This window comes from Dermochelys coriacea, chromosome 1 (genome assembly GCF_009764565.3).
Source record: "Dermochelys coriacea isolate rDerCor1 chromosome 1, rDerCor1.pri.v4, whole genome shotgun sequence".
NCBI lineage: Eukaryota > Metazoa > Chordata > Testudines > Dermochelyidae > Dermochelys > Dermochelys coriacea.
Window position 1 is genome coordinate 187,133,523 of NC_050068.2, and position 26,292 is coordinate 187,159,814.

General features: G+C 42.2%; 1 protein-coding gene across 4 annotated transcripts in view; it reads left to right on the top strand.

Moving 5' to 3' along the window:
• Positions 1–2,511: 2,511 nt before the first annotated feature.
• The window catches only part of RCSD1 (RCSD domain containing 1), a 43,156-nt gene continuing 19,375 nt past the window's right edge, over positions 2,512–26,292 (top strand). The window contains exon 1 of one of the 4 annotated variants that reach the window (XM_038387939.2): positions 2,512–2,704. In XM_038387939.2, coding sequence (XP_038243867.1) covers positions 2,699–2,704 — 6 coding nt within the window. In that variant the 5' untranslated portion in view covers positions 2,512–2,698. Of the gene's footprint in view, positions 2,705–5,655; positions 5,704–26,292 lie in introns of those variants that run through there. The other 3 variants (XM_043510030.1, XM_043510019.1, XM_043510022.1) reach the window with 3 other exon arrangements.

Sequence of the window (26,292 nt, forward strand, 5' to 3'; positions counted from 1 at the left end):
GGATCTGCTAAACAATAAGAGAATTTGTATGCAAAGCAGTCGCTTTAATAGGGCGAGACATAAGTATGCTATCCAGCCATATAGTTATGTTTTGATTGCATCTAAGTGACTAACATCACCACAACCATGAGGAGGGTCAGGTTTAAATCTTAAACCTGGCTTTCAGAAAATACTTTTAAATCTTCTTTCACCTGTCCTTGAGGCAGAGTTATGAAACAGGACTGTCCAGCGGGCTGTGTCACTTCCCAGCTCTGGAGGATTGAGACCCTGCAATTGACCCCCCCACCCCAAAAAAAGTCTTTCCAAATTCCTCTGCACTCCTCTCCGTAGGTGGGAATCTGATCCTCTGCACTGATCTCTGTAAGTGGGGATCAATATTCTGTGGTTGGCACGTGCATGAGAGCTGCTAAAACAGGCATAATAAGAATTTGTTTAGTTGACATTTCTGTGATCTGTACGGAAAGTGAGACCTTAGCAAAATGCTCTTGTGGTTTAATTCTTCCTAACTTAGGCTCTGTGTACACTGGCAAGTTTCTGCACAGTAAAACAGCTTGCTACATTGTAACTCCCGAGTTGCACACACTGCCAAGCCACTTAGTGCGCAGAAACTGCCCAGTTGCAGCACTGTAAAAAAAACACCCCAATGAGAGGCGTACAGCTTTCTGCACTGGGGGGTACAGCGCTGCAGTGCCAGGGTAGACACCCTGGTCAATTACAGCACTGCAGTTGGCCTCCGGGGGGCGTCCCACAATATCTATTCTTGCCTCTCCGGTCATCGGTTTGAACTCTACTGCCCTGCCCTCAGGTGACCAACCGTCATCCCCACCCTGTACATTCCTTTGGAATTTTGAAAGTCCCCTTCCTGTTTGCTCAGTGACGCGTGCTGTGGTCTCAGCACATCTTTCCAGGTGGCCATGCCTGCTCCACGCACCAGGTGAGCCCCCACTTAGAGCAATGCCGAGCTGCTGGACCTCATCAGCATTTGGGGAGAGGAGGCTGTCCAGTTCCAGCTGCGCTTCAGCCGTAGGAATTATGATACCTGTGGGCAGATTTCACAATGCATGACAGAAAGGGGCCAGGATCGGGACACACTGCAGTGCAGGGTCAAAGTGAAGAAGCTGCGGAACACCTACCACAAGGCTCAGGAGGCAAACCGCCCACGAGCTGCACGTGATACTCAGTGGTGTGTTTCCCAAGCCCAAAAGTGGCGTTCCACTGTGGTCGGCACCTCCGTGAATGCCACAAGCAATCTCGTTTCATAGCTAGTACGCGTGGCGAGATCAATGTTGCACTCCTCTTGCCTTTGTAGTTTAAGGAATAACTCCAGTGCCACTCGTGACGTGTTAGTCAGCGCGAGCAGCATACTGGTCAACAATTCGGGATCCACTCCTGCAGACCAAAGAGGCAGAGCACGCAGTACACAAACCATTGAAAGAGGTGCCAAATGTGGACGGAAGCACAGGGATTGCTGGGATGCAAAGTAATGCATCATGGGGCATTGGGACAGGACCCAGGATGACCCATGACCCTCTCCGCCTTCCCACAACTCTTAGTGGCAGAAGAGGAAGAGATGCTCTGTGGGATAGCTGCTCAGAGTGCACTGCTCTGAATACCGCTGAAAGTGTGAATACACTATTGTGTGGGCAGCTGACAGTGTGAACACACAACAGCAGTTTCCCTTCAGCACTCTCTGAGTGGCGCTGTAACTGCCAGCGCTGTAACTCTGCCAGTGTAAACATACCCTAAATCCCGTGCATCTACCAAAAAAAAAACCCAAAACCAGCTTTACCACCACAACTGTAGCTTTATTTGTCAGTGCTCAAGTCTTTACTGAGAAAGGTTGCATCCTGAATTAGCACCTCTGACTAAGTGGTGAAAGAAAAAGACTGGAAGTGGAAAAAGTCAATCCTGTTTCAGTCATAGCAATTTACGTCTCCGGTTGGGACCATCTTTTTATTCTGTTTGTACAACACCTACCACAATGAAGCCTTCATCCCTACAAATATAATAATGATATGTATCTCCTCCTCTTATGTTCCCCATGCCCATCCCAAGTGTCAGTTAAAATCTTCTCACCCAGCTACAGATTAAAAAGGTCAGAAGTTGAAAGAGGAGAAGAAAATGACAGAAGGAACCGCTGCAGCAAAAGGAATAGAACCACAAATACAGCAAGAAGGAAAAGACTACAGACCCAGAGAGGGAGAACAACGACAAACAGAGGAGGGAAAGAATGCAGATGTAGGGAGAAGAAGAAGAAAGAAAAGAAAAAAGAAGAAAATTATGGTGGGAATATGGACAGAAAAGAAAGAAAGGGAGAGATACAGAGGAAATACACACTTAGTGCCCCCATTTTTGGGCAGAGCAGCAGAGTTTGCTGCTAGCTTTCTCTTGAGCCCTGCACTCTGGGAAGGACAGTATCTGTTTAGATTTGTGTCTAAATTTAAACCCTGATTGCTTTGCCTCCCCCTCCACTCCCCACCCTCCCTTCCTCTCAACCACCCTCCCTCCTTCCTTGTTCTCTAATGCAGGGCTGCTCACTGGGCTCTGTCAGTTCTCAGGCTGAGCTGGGGCTTGGATATTATATTATACGTGCCTCAGCAGTGTGTTCTCACTCTGGCTGGGCAGAAACTTTCCACAGCTAAGGGGGGAAAGGGTGGGGAAGAACGACTGTCCTGAGGACACCCCTCACTTGCAGGATATGGAGGTAAAAAATTTATTTCAGTAGCCGCGTGTTGCTTTGCTGACTTACTTGCCCCAGCAGTTCAGATTGAATTAGCTCCACCTTTACATGGCACTTTCCCACTAGGAGCAGGTAATAATTTCAATTTGCTGTATGAAACAGTAAATGACCCCCTCAATACCTCTTGGAACTTCTTGCACAGAGTTATTCTAAAGTTGGGGGGGGAGGAGAGAAGAGATCATGTGAATATGGGGGAGGAGTGTGGAGTATCATTCATTTTTGAGCCTCTTCCCCTGAGTTGGAGAAGGCAGTAACCTTCAAGGGCCCGCATAATTTTGAGGCATGATTCAAACACTCGGTTATAAAATTGGGCACAGGAAGAGGAACTAACCGATAGAGCTAAAACTTCAGGCTTCATGGGGATAGTTGTAGACATACATCTTAGCTGCCCTTTTGCAGGAATGTCCTTTATTTTAGACCCCAATGTTCCTTCTGTCCCTTGTGGATCTTGCAATCTCACTTTCATTGTCGAAATCAGAGATTTTTGACTCAGGAAGCAGCAGACATAGGAAACCTTGTTTATGTAAAAAAAAATTCATACCATATAATTAAGAATTTCATGTACTTTTCATTGTACCCCCGATCTTGTCCCCAGGGAATGCAGGGAGCATGGTCTGATGGTGGGAGTATAGAGATATGGTCAGTGTGCCAGAGTTTTATTCCAAATCCTGCCCCTGGCTTGCAGCATGACCTTGGGCACAGTGCTTCTCCCCTCTGTGCCTCAGTTTCCATTAATGCAAAATGGGGGTGATAGTGCTTCCCTAGCTCCCAGGGATGGCAGGAGGCTGAATTCACTCAAGTTTTTAAAGCACTTTGAGAGCCTTAGATGAAAGTTGCCATAGAAGAGCAAAGAGTTCTTATAACTCCCAGTTGCTAAACCAGCCCCTCTGTGTGCTGTGATGCCCTAAGGGCACGGGTTAAAGATAAGGCACCTTCAGTAGAAAGTCCTCAAAAGCAGTCAGACCTGTGGTCACCCAGGTTAATGTGTGGAGCAGAATCAAGCAGTGATCACACCAACTCATGTTACAGGGGTCACAAATTAAACGGATTCCTACGGGGTTGTGGATTTGATAGAGTCAAGCCTGGGTCATTAACTGTCCTTAAGTTACAGTTAGTTTTATCGTCTTTCGTTGTACAGCATTCTGTGATGTCTTCTGTCTGAGAAGGGGCTTTGTTGTTTGTCTCATAAGCCAATGAAACAGACTAAAGCTTATCCAGGGGTGATTCTCAGCCTGCTAGGAAACTCAGAAAATATAGGTTTCAGAGTAGCAGCCGTGTTAGTCTGTATTCGCAAAAAGAGGTGCCACAAGTACTCCTTTTCTTTTTTCAGAAAATATATAAAGCTATAAAGCCAGACACTCATGAAATTCTGGGGCTAGTAGAAAATCTAACATAAAAAGTACTTACTATGCAGGAAATCACATATAGCTTATAGTCAGATAATACTTAGAGCGGGAGCAGACATTAGGTCGTATCTAATCCATTCTCCACCAGCACGGGACAATGTATTTTCTAGTGTTTCATGCAGTTGTGTTTTAAAAGTCACAAGAAATGTGGCTTCCACTTCCTTTGGGAGACACACAGGGCCTACTAGATCTCATTATCAAAAAGTTCCTCCTCAGATTTAATCTAAGATTTTCCTTCTCTAGGTTTTTTCCATTATTCCTAGCTATCTCCTTTTTACCACTATAAATTATTGTCCTACCTACACATTTACTTGTTTCAAACATTTGTAGACCATCACATATCTTTTTAGCTGTTATATTTAACAGCACCTTTCATCTTCAAAAACATTTTATAAATCATGAATTTAGTCTCTCAAACCTCTTTAAGGAAGATTAATATTATACAGAGGTTTAGGCCACATATGAAGCCAGTGGCAGAGGTAGGATCAAAGACTCAGGAATTCCCAGGTCCCTTCTCGGTCTGCTTCTCCCTCATTAGAGCATTTCACAGACAGCTGGGCCAGAATATAGTCGTAGATGCAGCCTTTTGTCTGCAGGATCCATGCTTAATGCATCAGTACAACAGGAACAAGTTCTGTCATTTCCCCCTTTGCCAGGCTGTTTGCTTCAGTTGTAGAGTACAGAGCAGCTATATGCTCTGTAGCTGGTATAACTGGCAAGCTCCTCACACTAATGGGACAGATGATTACCAGCATTACAGAATGAGATGGGCTACCTCCTCTCATTTCCATCAGATCTCTAGAACCTTTAGAAGAAAAATAGCTAGGGCTCACTTGCCTTGTGTGGCTTTACTGCTTCTGTTTTTCTTTGTGTTTTGTAGCTAGAATCTTAGAATCCAGTCTGCCATCAGGAACACACTGAGCATTTAGTTAGGTCAGCTGCTTTACAAACAAAGATGGGTTAGCACCCCAAGTAAGGGAGAATATAGCAAAGTCCAAGGTTGCCAATTCCTATGATTTTATTGCGAGTTTCATGATATTTGTTTTTCTTAATGCTCTTGCTCCTTGAGTCAGGTTAAACCTAAAAATTTCATCTTTCATTTTTAAAAAGTAAGCTGCTAGCCTTCATGGCTGCAGACCAAAGCTTGAAAACGTGAATCCTAAAAGGCTCTACCTGCCGCCTGCAAAAAAAAGAACTAAATGTAAAACACTTGGGGTTAGCAATACTGAAAGTCAAACTTCCTTCAAAAGAACATTCACTATATTTTCTCCCCAGGACCCACAGAATTGGGAGTAGGGGAAACATGTAGCCCTGTTAGTTTGTAATTACCTTAGAAGGTTTGGAGTTTGGTCTGAATAAACAGCCTCAAGTTCAAATGTATTTTGGAATCGTAAGAGCCTCTGAGATTTATGAAACTCAGCTGGAAACCCTGTGAGATTAGGCCTCTTGTGGAACTACCTCCTGCGGCTGGTTATGTAGGTTATTGTTATGGCATTTTCCCTGCCACCATTATGCTGGAGACTGGTAGCACAGAGGCACATGAAAGTTACAAATAAGGTAGGCAGAAGCAATCCAAGTCTCTGAGCTTCAGTTTGTTTTCTGGACTAAGGTGAGAGGTGGTTCTTATTTTCTCTGAACAGTAGGGATGCAGCTGACCACTTTTTTGGGGGGGACATTTACCTCTCCCTTCTTTGTATCCTTCAGTAGGCTTCATTTCTCCTCCTCTTGGTGTCTGTAGTCCTATCTCCCTCCAGGAAGCTGACTCCTGATGGGTTCTCATTTTGCCAGGGAGGAGAGCAGTTCTCTGCTTCTTTGGTAGCTCATTTGGTCATGTTGTTTCTATGGCTATGTACTGAATGGGTTCCATGTCCCACAGCCTGTGTTCTCTCTGCTTTGGGGCATCCTCCACAGGAAGCATGTGCAGGAGCTGCTGGGCTATGGGTCCTCACTAGATACAGGCAGGGCACTGAGTGTGAGAACAATATCAACTCCTTACTTCTGTCACTGCCACAAGAACCCATGCTGGCCTGTCCCCTGGTCCCAATAGGTGAGATAGTGGGGAGAAGCAGAGGAGTGGAAGGAAGATTCTCTCAGCCCTCTGTTCCCCTTTCTTCCCACATGAGCTGTCAGTCTCATCATAAGAGTCCAACACAACTGCTCCCCCTGAAGGGAATACAAACAGACTTGCCTTCCTATTTAAAGGACATTCAGACCGACTGTGGCAGAGCACAGCGCTGAGCTCTAGTCTACCATTACTGTATCATACTAAAAATCCAGGGGGCTATAGTCCTCTCCCCAAGCCCAAACACCGCTGCAGAAGCAGTTATTCTGTCCCTACTAATAATTATTCGGCATCAGGCAGAGCAAGGACTTGAATGTGGGTTTCCCACATCTCAGATGATTGCTCTAACCACTAGGCTATTGGTTATTCTGGCTGGTGGTACTCTCTTAGGGCATGTTTACACTTCAACATGGGGATATAATTTCCAGCTCAAGAAGATATACCCATGCTAGCTCTGATTGAGCTAGCATGCTAAAAATAGAGCATAGCCACTGCATGAGCAGCAAGAGGGGCTTGGCACCCTGAGTACACTCTCATCCAAGACATGAGGCATGTACCCAGGGTGGCTAATTCCTCCTGCCACTCACCCTCTGCTGGCTACATTTAATTTTAGTGCACTAGCTCCATTAGAGCTAGCACAGGTATGACTCCTTGAGGTGGGAATTACACCCTCGGCTCAAAGCGTAGACATACCCTAAAAGTCTCATTTTCATTCTGATGAGAAATTAAAGCAATTTTTGAAACCTCAGGGGTTTTATTTTTCACAAGACAGAATTCTTATTTTCCAACCAGCCCCAGTATAACCCTATCAGCCTCCTGAGCCAAGGATTGGACAAGTCACTCTTCCCCAGCCCATCACCACTTTTTAATAGGCTGGAAGTGTTGCAGTTGAGCAACATAATGCACTTCCTTTAGTAAGTGAGTAAATCAGCTCCACCACATTCGAGGCATCTGTGTGTCTTGAGAGTGGAGAAGGGGAAAAGTCAGCTTGCTTTATACATACTGTTCATGTGGGTCTAGGAAATCCTGTGACCCTTCCTCATGGAAGTGATGGGATCAGAGCTAACTAGGGCATCTGTCTGTAATTTTGTCAAATAGTGCAAAAATGTTTTCCCCTGGATGATCCTGTGTGTGCACATCACAATTCCAATGACAGTTGGGGGAAGGCACTTGTGTGTGTGTGATCCTGTGTCCTTGCTTCACAATTCAAATAACAGTTGAGCGTGTGAGGCAGTGAGGGAGGAGGTTTGAACTACCAGCCCTGCAAACTCAGTCTGGGATCTCCAGCAATAATAAAGACTCTGTATACAGAACATAAGTGTCTGTTCTACTGACAGGGCCCACTCACTCTCTCGTCGCTGCCTTAGCTCTGCAGAATAAAAGCTTGTTCTGGTCTGTCAAGTCAGCAGATATGACTTGAGGACAACCACATTTAGCACTGAGATGACAGGAGACTTCCACTTACTGCAATGTGAACACTACCTGCTTAAGCTAGGGTGGAGTTTGGTCCACAGGGAGCACGTATATTGTTTTTAAAGGGCTATTTTTATTTAGTCACTTGGGATATATTACTGAGCCATTAGTCTCATCTCTCGGCTATTAGTCCAAGGCCTTCCAAAGTCAATCAGTGCAGGATCCAACTGATCCACCAGCTAGGAGCCTCATCCAAGGAATGCTTTTACATTAACAATTCCAGCCTATATCTTTGTAAAATCTTATCACCAGCATGGGCAACATAGTGATGCAATGATACTGCCAGCAGGAATTGCAACAAGGTTATCTTCCCTGATATTGTCAACTAAATAGAACTGGACCAAATTCTTTTCACTTACATGCATATAGTTTCACTGAAAGGATTTAATGGGTATAACTGAGTAGAATTTGGCCTTTGGTAAATATACTATAAAATAACTATGGTGTCCTCTACTGAACAAAGAAAGAGGTTACTCCAGCTTTAGCCTCACGGCAGTCTTTACAATTGGAAGGAAGTGCAGTGATGTTGCACAAGGTAATTCCATGGTGGTTCTTGTCCTTTGGACAGTAGTCTCCAGTTTTAGAACTATTGTTCTAAGTAGCAACAAAAATGCTATTTAAGTAGCAACATTATGGTTCTTGATCACAGCATGTCTTGTTACAAGCAATTCTCCAGTTGTCCTTGTCATTGACTAACAGGTGTTGAAAAAGGTAACTCAATGGCTGTGCTGGCCACCACATGTGGGCTGTTTGGGATAATACCATAGTTGCCTTTGCAACACAATTTGTTTAATATTAGTACCTTGATTTCCTTGGATGAAAGGTGATCTAGATGGGCAAAGTGCTTTCTAAACACAGTGGATGATCACACACTGGCCCCACACTATGAAATGGCTAAGACTCTCAACTGCTGTAATGTGGAAGCTATTCAGTACAACATAGCCACATTAAATAGTTTAGAGCGTGAAGTGAAAAAACAATACCATCTCCAATTGAATTATTGAATAATTACCAATGTTGAAATTTGGCTAGGACACCTGAGAAAAGTGTTATGAAAGTGTTATGAGATCTTGCATGCCACAAAGTACTACAGTTCTACATTTCATCTCAGACAACACCTCCAGTAGCACCATGGCCCCAACCCCATACTGGTGCATTGGTTCTGCACTGACTCAATTAAAAGGATACCACATTTTGAATCACCATTGTCACTCATTTCAGCACCTAGGTGTAATCTGGAGATCTCAGTTTCAAGCATAGACCCAGCCAGATCTAACGTCACTTGTGCAATCTGACAAGATCACAGCACAAACTGATATAGCTGCAGACTAGGGTTTTTTTTTTTTAAGTATGGCATTAGTGGCCTTCAGAAACAAGTCTGTCCATACCTCACACTGTGTGTATGTAACCCATTGATCAGTGTGTGTTGTACCCAATCCACAGAGATATAGATTTGTTACAGTCCTGATTCCCATTCCTTTAGTCAGATCATACTGTAAAGTGAATAATTCACATAGAGGGACTGCAAAACAAGAATAAAGACAGTCCCAGTGGGCCTAACATAATACCCAGTACAATCCTACTGACAAAATTGCAACTACATTTTCTCCACGTATAGAGTAAATTTATAACTTACTGCAATTCATAGACAATGAACTGCTTTTTAGATCTATGCAGAATCATAAGAAATCATTTTTCTTTCTATGCTTCATTTTAATATCTTGAGTTATTTTTAAAGAATTATTTATCATTTCATCTTTGCCCAATAGTACTACTGTTTTAGTTTTAAAATTCTCAGTGGTTTTAGCCTGTGTATCAACACACTATGGAATCATAAAAGTCAGAGATAGAAAAAACTATTTGCCTATCAACCTGGCTAGTGCAAGATTGTTCCCTATAGCATGTTCTCCAGCACGTCTGTCCAGATTGGTTTTAAATGACTCAAGCAAAGAAGCTTCTATCACTCTTTTTAGCAGAGTATTTTACAGGCTGTTTGACTTCACTGTTAACAAGTTTCTAATAGTTAGTTTGAGTTTTAATTGCATCCCATTAGTCCTCACTGTACCACTTGTGACAGGGCAAAGCCAGATGACTATAGGAAAGTAGCGGGAGACAGATATATTAGTCCCAGGCTAAACAAATCCCTGTTACCAGGGTAAGCAAATGGTAGTTGCTCCAGGTCAATTAAGACCCCTGGGGCCAATTAAGATCCTTCCAGAAAACAGTGGAGATAGCTAGGTTGATTAGGACACCTGAAGCCAATCAGGGGCTGGCAGAAACTAGTTAAAAGCCTCGCAGTTAGGTCAGGTGGATGTGCATGTCAGGAGCTGTAGGAGGAAGCCATGCTGCTGGAGAAACTGGACAGTACAAACCCTATCAGGCACAAGGAAGGAGGCCCTGAGGTAAGGGTGAAGTAGATGGTGAGGAAGTGTGGGACTGCTACGGGGAAGTGGCCCAGAGAATTGTACACATCCTGTTTCAAAGTCAACTACCAAGGGTTGCTGCTATTAGCGTCCCCTGGGCTGGAACCTGGAGTAGAGGGTGGGCCTGGGTTCCCGCCCTTTCCTCCCACCCACTCTCCCTGATTAATCACAGGGACTGTGAAGCAACAGAGACTGTGCAAGGGAGGGTTGCTTCTTCCCACCTCCCTTGCTGGTTTATGATGAAAATGGCTCAGTAGACTGTGACTCTTGCCCCTAGAGAAAGAAATGCTATGTAGAAGGTCACAGTGAGTCTCTGAGGCTAGTATAATCAGCCTGGAAGTGTGGGACCCTCTGGGACAAGGTCGGAGCTTTGTCACACACTTTAAATAATTCCTTACCCTCCTTACACCTTTCAGTTACTAGAAGGATTCTTCAAGAGTCCAAAATTGCTTCACTTTCTCCAAACTATGCCATCACCTGGGGCCTCACCTGTGTCAGAACTAGGCTTCTTAAGGGAGAAAACACATCTATACATTTGTACAGGACTGAGCACACCAGTACTTGATCAGTACAGTTATACAAGTGTACTGGATTGCTGCTTTCAGTTCTGGAAGCTTCCGCATCATGAAGATGTAAACAAAACATAGGGTGTACACAGCAGAGCATCAAAATGTAAAGGGCAAGAAAGATTGACTTATGAGAATGGAGTTAAGTCACTTGGCCAAATGGTAAAAGGTAATAAGAATCAAGAATGATAACTATCTAACTATATTTGAAGGGTGTAGACCTTATGGTAAGGAATAATTTAGTTTACTGAACCAGGGGGTATACCTTGGAGTAATGCCATGAAATTAAGAAAAGGAAGATGTTGGCTTAATAGCAGCAATGTTTTCTGGCAGCAAAATCTATTATGTTTTGGAACAGTTATCCAAATGCAATGGAAGCCCCATCCCTTGGGACATTTAAAAATAGATTAGACAAAACACTGGAAAGAGAGTCTGTAAGGAGCTCTTTTGAATTGAGTTGGAACAACAGCACTGAGCAGAGGTCTGATCCTGCAAGCTTCCATGGACCAGTGTACACTACCAAGTGAGGTCAGCTTAACTACATTGCTCAGGGCTGTGAAAATCTTCACGCCCTGTGTGCTGTAGCTAAAATGACCTAAACCCTGGAGTAGACACTGCTAGGTCAGAATTCTTCTGTCAACCTATCTACCACCTCTCAAAGAAGTAGATTTACTCAGGTGATGGAAGAGCCCCTGTGAAGTTAGTGGCTGCTCTGCCCGTGATTGGCTTGTAGGAGCAGCCCTCAAAGGACCTAGCAGGTCAGATGAGTTTATCACCAGTGTCTATGACTTCATCCTGCTCCCTCAGATTGTTAAAGACTTGGAAACTCCCACCTATAGGAAACGTAACTCAGAAAAGAAACATGTACAAAGTTTGCAAAAGGCTGGGAACTCTTTATTGCATATGCAAAAAGATCCATCATTACTCTGTCTTCCTTTTTCCAATTGCTTTCCATAACAGCAGTCTTTGTAGGTAACCAAGCTCTTGAAATGTCTTCTTGGCTGAATGTCATGTTTACTTTGTTGAAAATGATTTTTTTTCCCCTTGAGTTTATGTTCTAGATTTCCCTGGAATTTCAAACCTTTAGCTTTGCTGTTGTTAGTCTGTTTGACTTGTGAAACACACAATTTAATAGTTTGGTTTTTTTATACTCCATTTAAAAAATAAAAAAGAATAAGTGGCTAATCCAACAGGTCTCGGAGTAATAAAGACCCTCCCTGTAAAGAACAAAGTGTTTATCCCCTGTCGGGTAGAGGGACTGTCAGTGCAAACCTCCACTCAAGTTCTTGCTATTCACTTAATTATAATAGCATTCAGAAAAACAGGAAGAAAAGTGAGAAGGCCCCTGCATCACTGAACAGAGCTGAGTGGGAGGTACCAGAACACATGATAATACACAAAACCTTCACTAGTACAGAATGGAAATAGCAGCATTAGTGCAGTCCCACACCAGAGCTGAAGTATCATGAAATCATAGAAATGTAGGGCTGGAAGGGATTTTGAGAAGTCATCTAGTCCACCTCCCTGTGCTGTGACAGGACAAATAAACCTAGACCATCCCTGACAGGTATCTGTCCAACCTTGGAAGTTTTTAAAAACAGGATGAGGATTCCCAATCCTCACTTGGAAGCCTAATCCAGAGTTTAACTACCCTTGTAGTTAGAAAGATTTTTCTAATATCTAACCTATATTTGCCTTGCTGCAGATTAAGCCCATTCCTTCTTGTCCTCTCTTCAGTTGACATGGAGAACAACTGATCAAAGTCCTCTTTATAACACTCCTCAGCATATCCAAAAACTGTTATCAGGTCACCCCTCACGCCAGCCTTCTTTTCAATTAAATATACCCAGGTTTTTTTAACCATTCCTCATAGGTCAGGTTTTCTAAATACTTGATCATTTTTGTTGCTCTCCTCTGGACTCTCTCCAGTTTGTCCACATCTTTCCTGTGATGCCCAGAACTGAACACAGTATTCCAGCTGAGGCTTCACTAGTGCTGAGTAGAGCCGTACAGTTGCCTCCTGTGTCTTACATATGACACTGCTGTTAATACACCCCAGAATCATATTCGCCTTTTTGTCAGCTGCATCACATTTTGTTGACTCATATTCCATTTGTGATCCACTATAACCCATACATCCTTTTCAGCAGCACTATCATCTAGTCAGTTATCCCCCATTTTGTAGTTGTGCCTTTGATTTTTCCTTCTTAAGTGAAGTACTTTGCACTTGTCTTTATTTAATTTCATCTTGTTGAATTCAGACCAATTCTCCAATTTGTCAAGGACACTTTGAATTCTAATCCTGTCCTCCAAAGTGCTTGAAACACCTTCCATCTTGGTGTCATCTTCAAGTTTTATAAACATACTCTCTACTCCATTATCTAGTCATTAATGAAAGTATTGAATAATACCAGACCCAGGACTGACCCCTGCAGAAACCCACTAGATACGTCCCTCCCAGTTTGACAGTGAACTACTGATAACTACTTTTTGAGTACAATAGTTCACCCAGTTGTGCACCCATTGTGATGAAATGCATCCCTTTATTCACACCCTACTCATGATTGTAATAATCTTTGTACAAAATTTGCCTTGTGAGGTATCATTTGAAAACTAATAACTCATTGGCCAATAATATCACGGTTAAATGTGTGTAGCAACATCGTATGTAAGATTACGTACATATGCTGAAATTATGATTGATGTGTTTACCAGACAAGTCTGGGAATGGCATAAACCTTTTCCTCAAAGACAAAGGACAAGCTAACGCCTCTAGCCAGGTGTCATCAAAGTTGACTGGCACTCACCTGTTAAGCAACCATTCTTTGGCAACAAAGGGGAGAGTCCAAGAACAGCTGGATCTGCATTTTAGCAAATGACATGCAACTTCTTGCATCACGAGACTCCATGTCTCAATTCTCACAGTGGGAAGGAACTTTATTTAGGGATAACCCTCAGGGAAATGCATTTCAAAGGGTGACTGGACTATAAAATCGAGGGGCAAAACTACCTCAGGATCGATCTCTTTTTTCACCTAAGAAACCAAAGGAACCAACCTTTTGACTTTGGGAGGGACCCTGACATGAAAATTTGGTTAGCAATGTTGCTGGGCGCATGTGGTAAAGATTTTACTTTGAACCAAATCTAGTTTAAGTTTTGGCTGCTAGAAAGCATTTTATCTTTATTTCTGTTGTAACCATTTCTGACTTTAATGCCTTGTACCTGTATTCACTTAAAATCTCTCTTTGTAGTTAAATGTGTTTTATTTTTAATCCAAACTAATCCAGTGCTGTGTTTAAACTGAGTTTTTTGGTAACGCTATTTAAAGTAGCAGGCTGCTGGATATTGACCCTTTAACGGGGCAACGGACCTATAATATCTGAACTGTCTAGGATAGGACTAGACAGTACAGAACACACATTTGGGGGAATATGTGGGATTGTGAGTACATTCAGGTAACCCTGCTAGTAGTAAACTAGGCTGCTGGAAGCCAGAGAGTGGCTGGTGTATTGCTGACAGGTTGCTGGACCAGGGCTGTCGCTATATACAGACACTCAGGGTGTGACCTGAATGGTGTTTGGCTGTTTGTGAGCAGCCCAAATTGGAAGCTACTGCAGCAAAGCATTGTGAGGCTCCCTAGGCTTCAGGGCAGGTGGTGACGCAACCTGTCACTGGTCTGGATTGCACCTCGGAATGTGACAGTGGAACCACCTTATAGTAATTTTCTCTGGACCACATTTCCCGAGTTTGCTTATGAGATTGTCACGTGGGACTGTGTCAAAAGCCTTACTAAAATCAAGATAAATCACATCTAAGCTTTCCCCCATCCACTAGGCCAGTAACCTTGTCAAAGAAGGAAATTAGGCTGGTTAGGCAAGAGTTACTCTTGACAAATCCATGCTGGCTATTCCTTATAACCTTATTATACTCTAGGTGCTTACAAAAAGTATTATTAATATTTATTATTTGTATTACTGTAGCTCCTAAGAGCCCCAGTCATGGACCAAGACCCCATTGTGCTAAGTGCTGTACAAACACAGAACAAAAAAGCAGTCCCTGTCCCAAAAAGCTTAAATACCTTGCACCTCTTCTCCATTATCAATCTAAGGCCTTAGTGTCCTCTAGATTGCTAGGGATGTCTACCCCATTTGACATAAAAAATATGGGCTTGATATATAGCTAGCACAAGTGACCTGAAGCCAAATTAACCAAGAGGGCTCTTCCCAGATGCATACTTCCTGTTCCTTTTTAGGAGATTTGGAGCATAATTTGTAGCATCTTTGCTAGTCAAGCAATCTGGTTTTAGTCTGTAGATTCCCACAAGGTAAGATTGAAGCCTTTAGGAACACCTTTTCATCAAGTAGCTCATGAGAAAGAAAACCCAATAAGTAATGCAATCATCTAGACTCCTACCTTACTGCATTTACTCCACCCCCTCTGTGCAACTTAAAATTGTTTCTTATGCTCTCTAGAAGCCCAAGTATAATTTTTTCACTACTTTTCTTTCACACATAATTTTTAAATTAATTTTGTGCAGGTGAAGAGTGCTGTCTTGATAGCCCTGGAGACTAATGTTCTCCATATTCCCCTCTAAATATGCATAGCTTAGGCAGTGATAGCATAAGATGCCCCTGCACCATGGCTCCCCAGTGCTTCAACTTTTACCTGGAGATCCTGTTTCTGGGGAGAGGAAATTTTAGTCCCCATTCAGTACTTGGCCTTTCTGTCATCCAAGGGAAATTTTATGGTTTAAACTACCCACTAGGAAAGTACTGCAACTGTTTAGTTATAATACATTTCAAAGCATTTTAAGAACATTAATTTCTACCTTAGAGGTGGATTGTGAGAATGAATTATTTTATAGGTGGGTTAACTGAGAAAGAAAGGATAAGTGACTTTCTCAAGGCTACAGAGGGAATCAGTGTCAGAGGCTGGATTAGAACTCAGGAGTTGCTGGCTCCTACTATTCTCCTCAGACCACATTTCACTCGGTCATTGTTGGACTTGTTTGCATAGGAAGATTATTGAGCCCCCGATGCATCATTAGACGTGCCCCAGAGTAAGTTTAAAGTGTTTAGGCCCACATTCTGAAGAGTGACCACTAATTTTGGGTACCCAATTTGACACAACTAGTGTAGGACCTGATTGCAGAAGTCCTGAGAACCCAGAACTCCAGTCGAAGTCAGTGGGAGTTGTAGGTGTCTGCGTCCTCTGAAAATCAGTCACTAGCAGCCAGATCCTTAGCTCTGCTATCAGCTCCCTGGAGCTGTTTGAAGGTATTTCAAAAAGTCTGTCCTTGTTTTAAAAACTCTCTATAGATTTAGCTTAACATTGACACTTAAAGCTAATTAATAAATTACATGCATACCGTCACTTTGCCACTAGGCTATATCCTTTCCCCCACCCTTTGTCTTTGTATGTCCTCTTAAGCTCTTCCTGTGCAGACTATCTATTCCTATGAGCGATCCTCGGTAAGCACTGACTATATCTTGGAAGCTACAACAATAGAATTAGTTTCAGAAATGAGTTCTCTCTACTCCAGTCTCTGCTTCCTCTTCTTGTCTACTATCAGTCTCTTCACTCAGCTATGTAACTGTTGGTGTGAGAGCTGAGTACTATGCAGCTCCACTCATCTGAAGCAGCCTTTCTGTGTTTCATCCACCTGAAACACCCAGTTAATTACAAACCTCCCCTAATAGCAATTTCTCCATTGCCTCTACCTGAGGGACAGAGAAATTACTGAACTTTGCAATGTATATGAGGACACTGTTTGTTTGAAAGACATTTCTCAAAATGAAGTTGTTGTACACTGCTTAGGCCAAGTTCTGCGTTCAGTTACATCAGTGGTCTTCATTCCCTTCAATGAAGGGATTTATGTTTGTGTAAGCAAAAGCAGAATTTAGCCCAGAATTGTTCCTACAGCTATAATTCCTGCTAGAATGGTTTAAAGTATTACTCTTTAGATAACATTAATAATTATATTTTACCCTTTTTGGGGGAAAAAATTCATCAGAAGAAAGCTACTTTGTTTACAGAGGGAATGTGGTCTAATGGTATACACAGAGACCCAAGGCTCTTTGGTTTTATTCCTGACTACCAACTCACTTACAAGCACACATCCAAGTTGTCCTTGGCAAATTTACTTACCTTGTGTGCCTTGGTTTAGTTGGCTCTAAAACAGACATAGTGCTTACTTCCTCACATATGTGGGGAGTTGTCAGCCTCAAATAGTGTTTGCAATACTTTGAGATCATTAGACAAAAGCTATCGAAGTGCAGCAGATTAATTTAAATTATCCCAGACTGTATTATTCTCTCCCTACACGCACACATTGTGGATGGGTAAGTGATTCTGACAGTTGTTTCCAGGAGCAGGAGGTATCTGACTTCTACAGAAGGACAAGGGATTAACAAACAGAGGAACAAGACTTGGGGAGTGCGTATGAAGAGACACTAATTCATTTGGGTGAAAGCTGACAAGTTGTGTATATTTCCCAGACCAAAGCAGTCAAATCTTATATCAGTTAAACAAACAAGTTTGGTAGCCAAACAGGACCCTGTACATGGGAAGAGATAAGATGGAAAACTCAGGAGTGGGAGGTGGGGTGGTTGTGATTCAAACTGCATTAGTTAAATGGGCAATGTCTTAGTAGAGTGGTTATTAATGCCCTTCTCATTGAGCACTGCCATCTTGCCCTGATGCACCTTGGGGAAAGTGTTAACAGAATGGACACCAACGACAAACCCCATATACCACCAATAGAGTTTCCTGTTAATGGTTCCAAGAACTTCATGGAGATGAAGCAATAGGGACCATCTCAATCTGGCCATAATCTTTGTAACAGCTGTTGTCAGCTGCAGATAAAAGCTGCCAGCATTGCTACATTAGAGGCAGGATCAGTCTTTGTGTCTCAAGAAGAGGATGAGGCAGGCTATCCCAAAAACATGAGTATCTCTAGATTCCTCAAGCTTCACATGACCTCAGAAACCTCAGTAGCCTGCTAGCTTCAAGGCCCCCTTCAGAGAGGATCAAATTCTTTCTTGTCCCCAAACCACATAAAGTGTGTGCTTAAGTATCTACAGAAGTTTTTTGTGTGCTTGTGTCTAGAGCCAGTCCTGTGCCTTTGAGTTACATCTGCCAGGGATAAGCAAACCAATATGAGAGTACGGTTTGTATGTCGGGAAGAAGAGGTCTTCCTGAACTGTGGTTACAGGATGACTTTAATAATTGCTAACTACTGCTTCCACACTCAGGAGAAGAAGCTTGAGTTTGAAAGTCCTGGGGACCAGGAACAATCAAGTGTGGTGCTTTTGGAAAGGGATCCTGGCTCTTTAATTGTTCAGGAAAGTTACTGGTAAGGTGATGCACTGAGTCTCATATAATACAGGAATTTAGCTGCCAGAATTATGGATGCCCCTTTCCCTCAGTTTGACTTCCCAGTAAAAGAAGCCCTGAGCTACCTCTCAACCATGGCATTTTCATCTAGTTTAAGATTCTTATTTTCAATATCAAAAACTAAGATTTATTTTAAAGTGTTCTGGTTTCACTACTGCCAACTTTTAACTTAATAGCAACCAGTGCTTAATTTGTGCCAGGGCTTGCCAGGGCTGAGCCTCGGCACCTCTAGGTTTGGCAGTTCATAGCCCCAGAATTTCTGGCCTTGATGCGTCAGTCATGAATGTAAAAAAATTGCTTGAGCCCCGGCACCTCTTTCATTACAAATTAAGCACTGATAGCAACACATGCTTATTTCTCAGAGGAATGGAGTATTTCTCCCCCCTCTGACACACTCTCAATCGCATTCTCAATGATTTTTATCACAAAGCCCTGAACAAGTGCCACTAACAGTCGCTTGGAACAGGCAAAGAGTTTTGTCAGTGTCCCTGTTCCTTTGGCTTCTCTTTACTCCACACTGTTCATCACACTGAACACTCATTTCATTAGATTGTTTGTTTGTTCCTGGTAAATAAAGCAATTCTACTTATTATGTAATTCTAAAAACAAAATGTTTTGATTAATAAAGTGAAAAGCCAAGACACTTCAAATGTCCAAAATTAAGTTCCTAGGACCACATAAAAACAGGACATATGGTCACTTTAATCTAGTGTGTCTTCATTATGAAAGTTCCTTCAGTGGTCCTCAAAGTACTGGGGGCTCTTTCACTTTCGAGAGTGGATATGTGGGTAGGGAGTGGCTCCTTATTCAACTACTAGGCCTTTGCCATTCCATATTGTTCCAATATGAGGGAGCTCCTGGGATCCCAATGCCAAAGAAACTCAGTCATTTCCTTTCTCCTTTCTGTCAGACATGAAGTTCCATTACAAAATAAGGGGCTGGAATATACCAGTTTGGCCCAAATTCTCAAAGGTATTTAGGCTGCTAACTTCCACTGAAATCAATGGAAGTTAGAAGCCTAAATATCTGTGAAGATCTGGGCCCTTCTACTTTAGCTGATACCAACTCATGAATCTTGTAATATTTGTTTTTAGGTCATCCCCCTCCCCCCCCCTTTTTCCCCTTTCCTTCTTTCCTTAGTGCCTCAGCTTCTAGATTATCTCAGCTTTCATTTAAAAAGAAAAAGTAAGTTTCTATCCCTCATGGTTGCAGAGAAAAGCTTGAAAATGTGACCCCCAGTGCACACAAAAAGTTCAAAAAATGAGATTTTTTTAAACTTTAGGTTCCTTTTCTAAACTCTGGGGGGTGGCAGTACTGCAGACTGAAGAAATTTAAAAACCCTTCTCCACCAAGAAGGAGAAAGAGAGAAGGGGCAGGAGGGAGGAAGGTGGAGCCCACTGCAAGAGGGCATCACTGAAAGTAGTCAGTTTAACTGTCAGGTACAGTCTACGTGTGGACATACAGACTGTGAGTTTGTACCTTCTCACTACTGATATTTCTATGTCCCTGTGCGACCAGTTTCAGCCAAATATGAACTTTGTTCACAGCCACTTTCCTGTTGCCTGAGAGGAGCTCCCCTGGTGATGTCTCAATACTGAAGGGGAACTTCTGCTTGTTCTGCACCTGTGGGCAGCAGTGTTGGGCCCTGAATGAAGGCAGTGCAGAAGGATAGTGCCTGAACCTTCCACTACTTTCCTAAGGCCTTCAATGATTCCTCCCCTTTAGCTGAGAGGGCAAGCCTTTAGTTCTGAGTGAGCCTAGACCACCAGTCCCAGTACCCACAATATGTACCTTCCCAAGGTCATTTCCTTTCCCCAAAGACAGTATGCAGGCTACGCTAGACAAGGCTCCTGTCACAGGAAGTGCATACTATACATATAGCCAGATATAATAAACAGTAATTGGGGACACAAAGGGTTTGCACTTTTCCAAGACAGGATGTTGACTGTCCTCTAACAAATATACTGTAGTATGTGCATATTTAAGACTATATACTACAGTTTTCAAATGAAAAAAGCAATCCATTTCAGTCAAGACCATTTACCCAAAATAATGAATCCCCCTTAAGGAAAGATGAACACTGAGACAAGGAGTAACCAATAATTCACTAGGAACTAAATAATCCTGTGCAAATGCTAGGCTGGTCTAGGCATGGGTTTGTGACAAGTGGTGACTTAGTGTGGATGTGGACAAGTTGTTTACCTTTGTCCATCAGCTTCTCAATCTGTAAAAGTGAGGTAGTATTACTCACATGCCTTATGAGGATGTTGTGAGTATTCATATGCATAGTGCTTTGATTATGTAGGCACTATGCAAATGCTAAGTATCATTATTTCTAATGAAAACAATTTGTTTCCATCTTGTATTTTTCACAGCTTTCTTTTCTAGTTTTGCTAATTTCCAAAGACATTGTTTAGGCAGCACAGGCCATATGCTCCTTTGACTTGCATACCATGGGGTGAAGAAAAGCACAGAAATCCACTATTAATCTAGTCTCAAAAGTTTAAGCACCAGCCAGAAACTACTGGGTAGCTGACATACCCTACCTGTATAAGACCCTTTTCAGTCCTAATTGTATTGAAGTTAGGATACCAGATTACAGAGCTCTACAAGGGCAGATAGGTGTCTTTGTCTCTTCCACTTTGTGACCCATACCACTATTTCAAGAGGCCCTAAGGCCAACACTGAGTCACTAAACTGTCTCTCCTAAATAATTAAGCTTAGATTTCAGTCACATTTACTCTTGTGGAACAAGAAATCTAACCGAAAGATAGAACTTGCACAGAAAGGTGTCTATTTCTAAGCTTGCATCTGCCACAGCAAGTCTGACACCATGTAGCATTAGCCAGTTCATCTACCTTACTAGTGGAAAGAGGCCTCAAGAACAGGGAGAATGACTTTATCAGAGGATACATTTAAATAGAACTTGTATCATTTATTTTAATTACAATGACCATTTTCTTTGAAACAGGAAACTGCAACTGTAGGCAGCTTTTCTAAAGTCTACAGATGTTTCCTATAAGTCTGCTGGGAAGGGCAGAGCAGCTTATTTGCAGGGTTTGCCTCAGCTGCATTCAGCCACCAAGGTTCTCATAACTCCATACCAGAGTCACTGCTGGCATAAACAGCACTATTCAGAGCAATGGAGCAGCAGCTGATCGTGTGACACCATTGGTTAAACAATCTGGAGGGTTGGAAGTCACTGTAGTTAGTGAGATTCATCATTAAACTGGGCCACTTTTTTTTTTTCATCCAGTACATGGGGTAACTAGGAGTGCTGGTGTGGAGGAGCCATAGGCAATCTGCTTTACACTCCCCTGAGGTAATTTTGACAATAGGACCAGAGAAAGAGCCATAAGCAAGTGCTATCTTCCAAACACACACAAACAGTAAACAGCTTTGTGATAGAGTCCCAGTAGGAAAACCATTGGGCTGTTTCTCCTAGCCCTTCATAGTTGGTGACACAGGCTGATTGCATCATCCGGAGTAGGGACTGCTAGACACCAAATCGGAACAGTGCACCCTACAGTTACAACAATGTACAAGCAGATGCTCCCTCTACTTTTAATAAACAAAGGCATGTTCACTTGTAACATACCTTAACTATTATAGCTGCAGCTGTCACCAATGCTTTGGCAAATTCCTGCTCTTTACTAATTTCCTCTAGTGTTGGGTTGTCCTCTTTTAGAATGTTTTACTGAGAATGCCCTTCTGATTGTTGGCTCTTTAAATTTGGCAGAACCAAGCAGCCATAGCTCTACCTCAAAAAGGAGAGATTTCATAAAGGAAATAATGTTTTTGACAGCAAGTTAGTATGGTTGGGTGTGAACATAGTAATAGCATGGACTCCAGCACATGTTGGGATATGTGGCAATGAAATGGTAGATGAGGAAGCAAAAAAAGTTTTAAAATGGAGAAATTGGTATAAAGATTCCTTTCAGTAAGTAGGAATTTAAAAGTTTAATTCATAAAGGACTTAAAAGGAGTGGCCAGAATTTTTGGACCAAGGAGAAAAGAGGAAGAACATTCTGTGAAGTATGCCCCAAAATAGAGGATAATGTGCTATTCCAAAGTTACAAAAGGATCAGTGAAGTAGTCCTATTTAGATTGCCAACTGGTTGCTCTGGTTTGAATAATTATTTATATGTATTGAATAGACACAAAGATGGGCTTTGTTACACATGTAAGGTTAAAGAAACATTGATCACCTGAAATGAGAGAGTGATGAGTGTTCCAGTAAAGAGAGGCTCTTTATGAAGAGTTTAAATCAGTGGTTCTCAACCCACGGACCACTTGCAGCCCAATTAGCACAAAGCTGCTGCCCATGTGATATCCTCAGGACCATACATGTAGAGTGTGTTTGCGTGGTGTGGATGAGTCCCACATAACAAATAGAGACCTGCATATGTGGCCCACAATGGTAAATTGGCTGAGAACCACTGGTTTAGGTGATGTAAGGTGACAGACTATACTATGAAGGGCTTAGTGAAAGTATCAGGAAAGTGGGGTAACATTAAAAAAGCTCTACCACATTTTTAAAGTACCTAGAATAGGGTAAGAGAGTAGTGGCATGAATGAATGAAGAATATAGTAGGTGGTGGTTATAGACTCAGTAGATGAATCTGCTTTGCCATAGAGCATCATAAGAAGAAGCTGTAGTTCTAAAGTAGCCATGTTGTAAGTAGGAGCTGCTTGTTCTTTTGCCTCTTCTGGCTGATTAAGTATCTTTTATGTTTTCTCTGCTCATTGCTGCAGATGTACAATACTCTTATGTTAACCATTGTAGGGTTCTTGCCTATGAGCTCAAAGACTGTAATTGTGCTACATGGAGTTCTCAGGAGAGAAACAGGACTAGGCTACTGGAAATTTATAGCAAAACCTGGATTTTTTTTTTTAAATCAAACTCAGAACAGAAAGAAAAGGAGTACTTGTGGCACCTTAGAGACTAACAAATTTATTTGAGCATAAACTTTCATGAGCTACAGCTCACTTCATCGGATGCATTCAGTGGAAAATACAGTGGGGAGATTTATATACATAGAACACATGAAACAATGGGTGCTACCATACACACTGTAACGAGAGTGATCAGGTAAGGTGAGCTATTACCAGCAGGAGAGCAGGCGGGGGGGGGGAGGGTGGACCTTTTGTAGTGATAATCATTTCCAGCAGTTGACAAGAACGTCTGAGGAACAGTGGTGGGTGGGAGGGGGAATAAACATGGGGAAATAGTTTTACTTTGTGCAATGACCCATCCACTCCCAGTCTTTATTCAAGCCTAAATTAATTGTATCCAGTTTGCAAATTAATTTCAATTCAGCAGTCTCTCCTTGGAGTCTGCTTTTGAAGCTTTTTTGTTGAAGAATTGCAACTTTTAGGTTTCTATGTATATAAATTTTCCCACTGTATTTTCCACTGAATGCATCTGATGAAGTGAGCTGTAGCTCACGAAAGCTTATGCTCAAATAAATTTGTTAGTCTCTAAGGTGCCACAAGTCCTCCTTTTCTTTTTGAGAATACAGACTAATACGGCTGCTAATCTGAAATCTTTCAGAACACATACACTAGTGTATTTAGTGGAATATTTGTATCTTGAATAATTTTAAGTAAAATTGAATTTTTTTTACCCAGTTTTGTCTTTTTTTTTTTTAAATCCACTTCCTGAAGTTTTTCAAGTGTGCTTTAATATGCTCATCAGAGAACTTCCCCTTCCTCTTTCAAATGTACACCCTTATTATTGTGAAATGTATTTTCAAGTGAATTCAGCTACACTGACAAAGTGTTTTAGCCATATGCTTCTATTCAAATTATCCATAGGAAATAATTAATGTTCCTCGTTGTTGTTATACTTCAGACTTAACAACTTATTCATTTGAAAAGGGGCAATTTGCCTCTCTTATATCTATTCTTGTGGCTAATCTATTTGCAGGGGTGATGAAAGATGGAACTGCAATGGTGTGGAAACAGAGGCTAGAAAATTATTCTGCAGAAACATTGGAATCTCAAAGAATCCACAAAGAAACCCTAGGGCTATGTCTACACATGAGACGTTACAGTGGCACAGCTGTACCGCTGCAGCTGCGCTATTGTAAGATCTCCCTTGTAATCGCTCTATGCCAATGGCATAATTAATCTACCCCCAATGAGCGGTGGTAGCTGGCGGCAGGAGACGCCGTCCACATCGGCATGTCTGTTGGTGAAACTTTTATGTTGGTTGGGGTGTGGCTTTTTTACACACACAAGTGCTAGTGTAGACATAGCCTGAATCAGCGCTATAGTGGAAAATTATGCTGATGCATGTTTGCAGTGACCCTACTCACATGTCTTCCTTGAAGTTGCTAGTGATGGTTCCTGTTTTCATTGAAATTAGGGCTGAAGAAAGGTGATGTAGAGTAGAATACTGGGCTCTAACAACAAAGGAGCATTCACAGTTCAGGAGTTCCTTTCCTTTTCATCCAATGAAGTGTGCTGTAGCTCACAAATGCTTATGCTCAAATAAATTTGTTAGTTTCTAAGGTGCCACAAGTACTCCTTTTCTTTTTTGTGAATACAGACTAACATGGCTGCTACTCTGAAACTTTTCCTTTTCTTACTTCCCTGCCTATTTTTTTTCCTTGCTTTTTGGCACTCTCATTTGCGGTTAATGAGCATTCACTTGTCAAAGGGCCACCAGATTCCACATAAAGGCAACAGCTGGGAGATTCCACAGGGAGAAATGTGTACTCAGAGAGGTCTCTAACCTGCCTTCAGGGCCTTGGCACTGAGCCAAGGGACCCACTACTGTGACAGTCTGTAGGGTCACAGAGTCTGGTCTGAGAGCCTTTTATATTAACAGCTTGTTGGGGGTTCTGGAGCCTGACCAGGGGTCTTTTAAAAATCCATGACCTATTAGCATAATGTTCAAACCTTCCCCTAAACTAAGCCTGCAATATCAAATCTGTCACATTCTCAGGCCGCCTAATGAGATCATGGGGCCCCTTCACTCATTGCTTGTCAATCTGGGTTGGGGAAGCCTTGAGAATGGAAGTTTAAGGGCTTGACTACATGGAGAAATTAGTGTTAAATAGTTAGGGTGTGTATTTAAAGTACAATAGCTATTGCACACTAGCTCCCCATGGGGACAATCTGATTCCACATTAAAACTGCCTTTTTGTGATTTAGATTAATCCATGAAGTGTGGAATCAGTGTGTCAACACAGGGACTTAATATAGAATAGCTATTCAGTAAAAGCTATTCTGCCTTAGCTATTCTGGGCTCTTCCCCTGTGTGTACAAACCATAAAGTTCAGGCACTTACCATCCCAGATGATTTGGGAAAAGGTTTTATGGCATTTAGTTTTCTTTACTATTTTTAATTCTCCTTTGTCAAAATTCATATTGGAGTCGTGTTTACTATACCTTTAAAATGGCAGACATTGCACACAGAGGGCAGATATTTAGCAAAGCATGCTGGGAATATTACATCTCCTATCATACTATGTGACTTTTTCACAGCCAGATTGTGTACTGCTATTAGTCTGTAATTTTTTTTTAATTTCTCTCTCTTCCCCTCCCCTTAACAATGTTTGTACCTTAAATGGAAATCTGATTTTATTTCCTTGGCTTTCTGCTATATTTTACCCCTGCTGTCTAGCAGGGATAACCTATGGATACTCGAGGCCAGTTGTTCTTCCTCTGAAATGGGGCATCAAATGAGTTTGAAGAGAAAGAAGATGGGAATTCCTGCATTCTGGGATCTTTAAATGACACAAAGTTCTGATCTATCATGTGGCTCTAATGCATTCAGCTTCTCTGGCTGCTGAGAGTTTCCTCTACAGTCAGCATCTGATCTGCATTCCCTAACATGGCTCCTTACGGAGGAGAGTGGGACTTGAATAACTGTGAACTCCTCCACAGCCAGAGCTACTGCATAAACTCCTGCAGCACCCTCTTCTGGAGAGGCTGGGGTAATTGGGAACTCTAGCCAGAGCCCCAATCCCAATCTCTCTCTCTCTCTCTGCAAGCATTTCTGCAGACAGCTGCATTAAGTTAACACCATCAGAGCAAGGAAAGTCTTCACTGCAGATAAGAAACCAAAAGGAGAAATAAATTACACAAATACCTCCTAAACTGAGGACTTGAAGATGCTAAAATGCAATGATTTGTTGAGTGGGCTGTAGGGAAGGAAGAAAGCTGCTTTGTTGGGATGGAGGGAGGTCAGTGTATCAAGAAAAGGTTTGTTTACTCA